The sequence below is a fragment of the Octodon degus genome, unplaced genomic scaffold (genome assembly GCF_000260255.1).
Source record: "Octodon degus isolate 3935 unplaced genomic scaffold, OctDeg1.0 scaffold00040, whole genome shotgun sequence".
Taxonomy (NCBI): Eukaryota; Metazoa; Chordata; class Mammalia; order Rodentia; family Octodontidae; genus Octodon; species Octodon degus.
This window is the reverse complement of record NW_004524616.1, coordinates 11,556,271-11,564,041: the sequence shown is the minus strand read 5'-3', so window position 1 is coordinate 11,564,041 and position 7,771 is coordinate 11,556,271. Positions and strand designations below refer to the sequence as shown.

At 43.3% G+C, this 7,771-nt stretch overlaps 1 protein-coding gene across 2 annotated transcripts in view; it reads left to right on the top strand.

Annotated features, from left to right (window-relative positions):
* Positions 1-5,280, top strand: part of Gramd2b (GRAM domain containing 2B) — a 26,261-nt gene extending 20,981 nt beyond the window's left edge. For both annotated transcript variants that reach the window (XR_002821114.1, XM_004631325.2), the window contains 2 exons: positions 463-556; positions 4,053-5,280. Coding sequence is in view for 1 of the 2 variants with exons in the window: in XM_004631325.2 (XP_004631382.1) it covers positions 463-556; positions 4,053-4,094 (136 nt within the window). In the remaining variant the exon portion in view is untranslated. The remainder of the gene's footprint in view (positions 1-462; positions 557-4,052) is intronic.
* Positions 5,281-7,771: the final 2,491 nt, after the last annotated feature.

Genomic DNA, 7,771 nt, shown 5'->3' with positions numbered 1-7,771 from the left:
AATAAATAAATAGAGGTGTTCCTAAATTTCTGAAACTTCTAACATAAAAGCATCCTTCCTCCTCTTAAAAGAAAAAAAATGGGCATATGACAGAAGAGAGCAGTAATTCTTCCAAATGTATTTTGTGCTAGCAGTAGAGAGGGTGATGGGAACTGATAAAAGGAGTCTTAAGAGACCACATGCCTGAAAGTAACGGTCTGGTTTTTGTTTTGAAGCCAAGTCACAATCTGTCCACTTGAACAGAAATGGCTTACGTGTTTTCCAGCTGAGCTTTTCAGAATGAATCCTCTAAATGTCGACTCTGGAGTGTCATAGATCACTGCAGGGCCTTTCTGCTGTTAACAAATGAATTGCTCCCACTTCTATTACAGACAACCTAGTTTTCTGTTCAGATTTAAATGTGTCTGTTCCCCTTCTTGTAGCGCCGTCCTACCCACAGACCTTCTGTGTTTGCTCTTACAGACAGACAGCACCATCTGGCCTGAGACCACAAATACAATTAAACGTGGAGGTCCTCTGCCAGGAGCTCTCAGAGAACATAGTAAAGTTAGAAAAGGTAACTTGCTCCATTCCTGTGGGTGAGGGCAGTTATGCTGCTTTCTGCGGGTTGTTGTAAGTCACACACTCAGAATGCCTTCTGTCTACAGCCAGCAATTTAAATGACCAAATGACCAAACCTCGCAAGGTAGGGAGGAGGTGTGCATAGTAAATGTGAAACATACTTTTATTTCCATGAAGCAATGAGTTTGAAGCCCATTTTTCTTTACAATTCATGGTCTGTTTTTTGTGTTTCCCCCTGAATAAGACATGTTTCTGTGTGCCATAGAGATCAGTGATGAGCACCTGCTGACGCCAGGCCTCGAGGAGGGACACATTAGAGAGTGAACGGGGGACCAGCGGCCCAGCCAGACATACAACTCTGACTGCACCCTGGGCAGCTCTTACCATACATAAACCCCGTGTTCATGGGGCCAGGGGGGAATAGTTCAGTGGTCTAAGTGCCTGCCTGGCAAGCACAAGGACCCAAGTTCAATCCCCAGTACCACATGCTGTGCCAGCCCCAGAACCCCTGGTGCACTGTGCCAGCCCCAAAACCAGGCGTGGTGGCACACACCTGTAATCCCAGCACTGGGGAGGCTGAGACAGGAAGATCACTAGGCGTCTGAACTGCTGTATCCAATAAATAAATTTAAACAATAAAAAACTTTGTTCAATCCCTATACAACTGGGAGATAGATGGATGTCATGGTTCCTATCTGATAGGCAAAGAATAAAGTCTCTAAGTACCTCGCCAAAGGTGACACACCTAGAGAGTCACCTGGACTGGGGTCTTAGAAATTGAACCAAGTCCTCTTACTGCAAAGTTGTGCCCGAAAGCCCCCTGCCTGGATGTAGAAGCGTAGTGTGCTTAGCACCCAGAAGCCTTGGGTGCAGCTTCCACAGGAAAGACAGACAGCAGCTCCTGTTTTACTTCTTCTCAGAACTCAGCCTTAGACTTCATAGGTAAGACCTCTGATGTAAGTCTACCTCTAGAAGTCTCTTCCTGGGGTAAGTCTGTTCTTAGCTTGTGGCATTCTTAGAAGGTGATAGGATGAACAAGGGGGAGAACACAGGCACATAAGAAATATCCTAGAATAAGGTCTAATGAACAGGTCTTATTTTCCCCTTTCAATATTTTTCTTTCCATCTAATAACTACTTGGTTTTTACCCTAGTCCCAAAGGAAAGGTATAAACAATCAAGTATTGGATCAAAGCTGCTCTTGAAAGTATGGTTAGCTTTCCATGCTAGTACTATTAGGAGAGCAAATATGAAATACAAATAGCACAGTTATCTCTGTTGCCCTACACTAAATGTTATCTCTTTTTAACAACTAAGTGTTGACAGCAAAAGTATTTCCAAACTGCTCTTCTTAACCAAGGCAGGATGGATAATTCATGTTGATCTATGGGAAAAAGTAGAAACTGCTCTAAAATCCAAAATCAATCTAAGGAAGTTACATATTGGCTACTTAAAACTTTTTTTCTTTCTAAAACATTAGTCTTTGAGAATTAAAGACTTTAAAAAAAAAAAAGAAGAAGAAGAAGTGCATGCTAATGTTGCCCTTCATTCTGTCCTAAAAAACAGGGCGGCATAGTCTTCAGCCCGCTCACTGTGACATGAAAGTGATGCTCCTCAGATCTGAAACACACAGAACCCTACCGCCTTCTGTGTTCCCACTGTCCTCCTGGGCTGGCCAGGATACGGCATTTTGTAAATGGGAAAAGGAGTGATTCACAGCCAGTCCATAGCTGGCCCCTGAGGGGCCCTAGGGTGGGCTGGACAGCTGGGGGGCCTTCAGTGACACCAGTGAAGACAGTGTTTGTCCCAAAGCAGAATCAATGTACGGGTTGCTGTATCTGTGCCTCAAAGGAGTCTAAATATGAAGAGGGAGACCAGGCCACGCCCAGGTCCTTGGAATCTGCCCCTTCCTCAGAGGCAGGCAGCAGTTACACAACACAGCCTGGGCATGAAATAGCAGCTCCGTGCTGGGCAGGAGTTGGAGGCACGGGTGGCTCTTTCTTCATGATAGCAATTCTATTTTCTTCAGGAGCTGGTCGTGATCTGTCTCAGTTGTAACTTCCTTGTTTCTGTCCATAGTATCACTGCCCTGGCAGTAATCCTCATTGAAAGTCTGCAAAGGATTTCTGCCTTCTTCCCCTTTTCACTAACTGACCTCTTAATTTGTTGCTAAAATTCTATTGTGTCTACCCTCAAATGCCTTCTGAAATTCCCTTACCATGGATACTATTCTGGTCCATCCAAGTCCTGACTACCAGTCCTGTTTTTCTATTGGTCCTGAGGTATAAGCAAGGAAGCTTTGAAGCAGGAATGGGGGAAGGAGGCAATGCTTATTGTGAATAAAGAAGTGAATAATTACTTTCTTAGCAGTGGAAGTGGTGGTAATGCTGGTGTGGTATAGAGGAAACAGCATACATTCTGGAGTCATCCTTCTTACTCCTACTGTGCCACTTCCTGCCTGTGTAACTCATCAGCCTAGGTGGCCTCTGGCCCTCAGTTTCAATGTGGAGAACCTGCCATTGGGCGGTGGTATGTGGTTAAGGTGAAAACTCCTGGTGCATACACATTAGAGCCCCTTCTCTTGCTATGAGTGTGCCTGTAGGACATCTTTCTACACAAGATGTCTTGGTCATTTTCCATTGCTGCAATTGACCCACAGGCTGAGTAGTTTATAGAGTGAATGTTTCTTTACCTTACAGTTCTGGAGGGCGCAGGGTTGAGGGGCCATGTCTAGTGAAGGCCTTCTGACTGCTGAGGACTGCAGAGTTCTGAGGCATTGTGAGGCATCCCGTGGTGAGACAGGGCCAGCTTGCTGACATGGCCTCTTCCCTCATGAAGGCACAAGTGGGATCATGGATAAAGGCCCCACTTCAAAATGCCATTAATAAGTGATAGGATTAAATTTCAACATGAATTGATTATAGCAGAATATATTCTTGCAATTCATGAGGTTCTCTGCTCCCATCATAATATTGATTGTTAGGATTTCCTTGTTCTGAATTCTTTACAGCTCATCTCTTCAGAAGGCATTAACTGAAAGGAATTTTAGTGCCCAACACTGGACTGTAGGTCCAACAACATAGTTGATCCCTAGTCAGTATGATGCATCATTTTTCTAATGCCATCAAAGGGGTTCTGCAAAAGCCCAGTTTCCTGTTTCTGAATGCATCTGGGTCATACCTGGTCCTGCCATTGCTAGTTCTTTCTCTTCCACCTCATTTCTCTGTCTTTACTGACATTTTCATCTTTGTCCCACTCCTTTTTTAATCTCTGTCTTCTTTCTGTCTCAATGTAGATTTTCAGAGTTCTAGTCAAGATGTCTTTCCAAGTGTGTTTGCCTGATTTAAAATCAATCTTTGTGTAGCATTTTATTAGAGGTTATTATAGGTTTTATTATATAGGTTAATCCCAAGCAGCTATTAGCCACTGAAAATATGCCCTAAAGTACACCATTGTATTTACTAACAGAAACTTCTCTTTTATTATTTCAAGATACAAAACAACTTACAGAAGCTCCTGGACAATGGTGACTGACGACCAGGTTGCTGGGCCCAACTAATACCTCACATCTCTTGGATGAAGGTGCTCGCAAGGCCTTCCCAGTAAGCGTTCCCTGCTGGTCAGAGGCGCCGTGGATGGAACCCAGACATGGTTGCACTCGGAGGTCTCCAGCTCAGGAAAAGGGGAAGGGGAATCACTTTGCTTCCTGTGCAATAAAAGCTGACCTTGTCTCTCTGAGGAAGTTTTTGCTGCTACTGCCTAAAGAAAACAGACCCATCTCTGGAGGTCTCAGAGCAGGCCCGGCAAACACTCTGAAATGATCATGGTCCAGCAGTTTCTGTGATCACTTGTTAGTAAACACTGCACTCCAGGCATACTCAAGCCTTCCTACCCTCGTTTTCACTTACTTACATCCTTCTGCAGATCACTGAAAGTGTACCAGTGGCCTCCACGTGGTCCTTTAAGGAATTAGCCATGAGTCTGAAAAGGCAATGAATGTCTCTTGAGTGGACAGGCTTGCCACGGGCTTGTGACATTCTGCTCTTCCTTTCAACTGTTATCTTCTGTTTTAGTCATTTACCTACGTATCATAAATTCTCTGTTGAGTTTTAGTAAAAATGGCAAGCAAAGTGGATTAAACTATCCTGTTTTTGTTTTGTTTTGATCTTGTGACTAACATGTAATTGGAGTGATTCTTCTCACCCACCTCAGGTCAAGAATCTGTGAGGAAGAAGACCGAAATACTACATTAAAACTTACTTTGAAACCAAAACTAATCTTTAAACCAAAAGTTGTAATAGTGATGTAATAAAGGATGAAGAACACCAAATTGTTAAGATTGTAGGTGGACTATGTTAGCCATTTTGAAACAAGATATCGGTATTGGATGCTGAAAGGTATTTCCGTGTGACAGGTGTATGCCTTTCTCTTTTGCTAACTAAAATAACTGGTGGTTTGATAACTCTATTTACTACATGGTTTGGGTGGGTTTTATTAATAATATTTAGGGTACCGTAAGATCTGTAAGTATAAAGCATATTCCATTTCTACTTGTAATGCATTTTATAATCATTTCTATGAAATGTGTTTTGTTTAATCAGATAAGCTAATAAATGAATTGGTTATGTCATTTGTACTTGTTAGCCTGCTGGACAACAGCTGTGCCTAGCACACTGCCAGCTTTTAATAAATACTCGGCGGTTAAAGCCCCCTGCGAACACTGTTTTGTCAGATTGGAAAGCTTCTAAACCTTACTGTGCTCTTTGCTGCCTTCCCCCTCTCCCCTCCACTGCTTCCAACCTCATACTTCTTTCCTCCCACATATTCATTTCAGAACTCAAAAATTATTTGAGTTCTTGGTGTTACATTGGTATCTGAGAAAAAAAAAATAACTTGCAATTAAAAAAGCAACGCTTGATACCTCGGTTCAACTCCACATTTAATGAGGTGTGGGACCCCAGGCAAATTCTTTGGCCATTTACTGCCCATTTCACTGATGAAGCCCGTGCTGAAAGTATCAACAAAAAGCATTATTGTGAGGATTAAATATGACAGTATAACTAAAGCACATAGTTTGTTGGACATAACAGGTACCATAATTATTATTTTAAAGAATACTTGAGTGCTCTAAGTTCAGAAAAGTCAGAGTGGGGCAGCCACCTATGCAGAGTAACTTAGTAATGGTGTGAAAAGCTGTAAAAGGTTCAAGTTTCACAGTTGGTGGTCTGTCAGCTAGGAGTTTGGAGTTGTGTGACTTTACCCCTACAGCACTACAGTGGCTGTCACTCCCATGGCTTCTCTCTTGGGCTGGCCCTACATTCTCTTTGTAGTTTTCCTTAGATGATCCACGTTCCAGCTTCTCCAAACTCCTGGAGTCTCCACATACCTTTGGCTTCATACTCACAGCTTCTTCCACTGCCCTCGCAGGGACACACTGCCAGCCTCCACACCTTCTTCTGAACTCTGAGTGGAAGTCTTCCATTCTGCGTACACCTAAAATTAGCACCATGTGAATAATGCCAGGGTCTGCTGCCCACTGGAGCAGTAGCTAGGCTTCCCTCTCTCTTGGCTGTAATGATTGCTGAGCACTCTGAGTCTAATTCTGAGGAACAAATTCTCTAGGTCACTCATATTCTAGAACATGGTGCTTATGGCCTGTCTTCAAGGCAAAGTCTTTTTTTTCAATTTTGAGGCTGCAAAGAGTGGGGTTCTGCTGCTGCTTATAATGCACTCAGGTCTTTTTTTTTTAATTTTAGACAAGGGTTTACGAGGTGTTCAAGGCCTCACTACTAGATCAGACTCATAGTGATCCGCCTGTTTACAGCCTCCCAAGAGCTGGGATTACAGGCATGCACCACCACACCCAGTCTCGATTGTCTCAATGCGCTGCCAGGGCGGGGCTAGCACAGCAGGCCAAACCCCGGCCCCTGTGCCTTCCTGCAGGTGCTTTAATCCACTGAGCCATTTGGCCAGCCCATCTTTTCTATTCTGTTCCTTCTCAGCAATCAGGATCTTCTCTGTTCTGTTTTCTTTGAGTCTACAGTTTTACTGGAGCTTCCTTTCTGGCCAAACTCACAACATTTAAAATCATCTCGCTAGCCTTTTTGCTCTTATTCTCAACATAAATCGAAAATAATAATAATAATAAAACCCCCAACATTAGCTATGCCACTGCTTCAACATCTGCCTTGAAAATTTCTTCTGCCAGAAATTTCTTCTGCCAGATTAGTCTGCTACCCTTAATCTCAGTCTCAGTCACTCTCTGGACATAAGCAAAATGCAGACGAACTTTCTACTCAACTACAATACACATAATCTGGAGTCCAACAGCCAATGCAGTTCTTCTCAGTAGAACATTTATCAGCCTTCTGCTCTTCTAAACTCTGACCAGAATCTCCCATACAGTACAACCCAAGGTGTCCTTGCTCTACTTTTTTAGCAGGCGTCTTTGAATCATTCCTAACTGTTCCCACAAGCCATTCCCAAATGCTCCTGAACCATGTGGTCAGGTATGGTCATATCAACAACCCCACTTGTTTGGTACCAAATTCTGTCTTACTTTTCTCATTACTCAAACAAAATACCCAACATTCAAAGTTAAAAAGGAAAAAGATTTATTTATCTCAGTTTGTACAGGTTTCATAATCTGTATATAATCTGTCCATAATCAGCTGGCTCCAGGGCAGAGTGGCACATGGCAGAGGACAACAGCTGGTGGCAGATAAAGACAGCAAAAGCAACAAAGGAAAGAGGGAGACAAGCCTCTTTTCATTCCTTACATTGTATCCAGTCCACTGAGATTAGGATGGTGCCAGTGCAATCAGTGGACTGTATCGACAGGGACCCATTCTAAATCCTAGCATTTCACCATCAATCAATCACACACTCTAGATTCAGCCACCTGCAGAAAAGTCCTGTGACCACATGAGGCTTTGGGGAGACATCTAAACCCAGACTATAACAGGACCAGATTCCACAACTGCCACCACAGCAGCACAGCTGAGAATCTCACCTAGAACTTCACTTCCAAACCTCATTGCAATGGTCTTTTTTCCTAAGTAACCCCAGGCTAGTTCCTCTTTTTGCACTGGGAATGATATTGGTTGTAGCTGCCACATCAAAATCTAGTGTGGGTGGGTCTAAATAGTGGAGCCCACATCATTGGCCTGCATACTGCCAAGTTTGGGAAAGCAAGCATCCAGGATATTTAG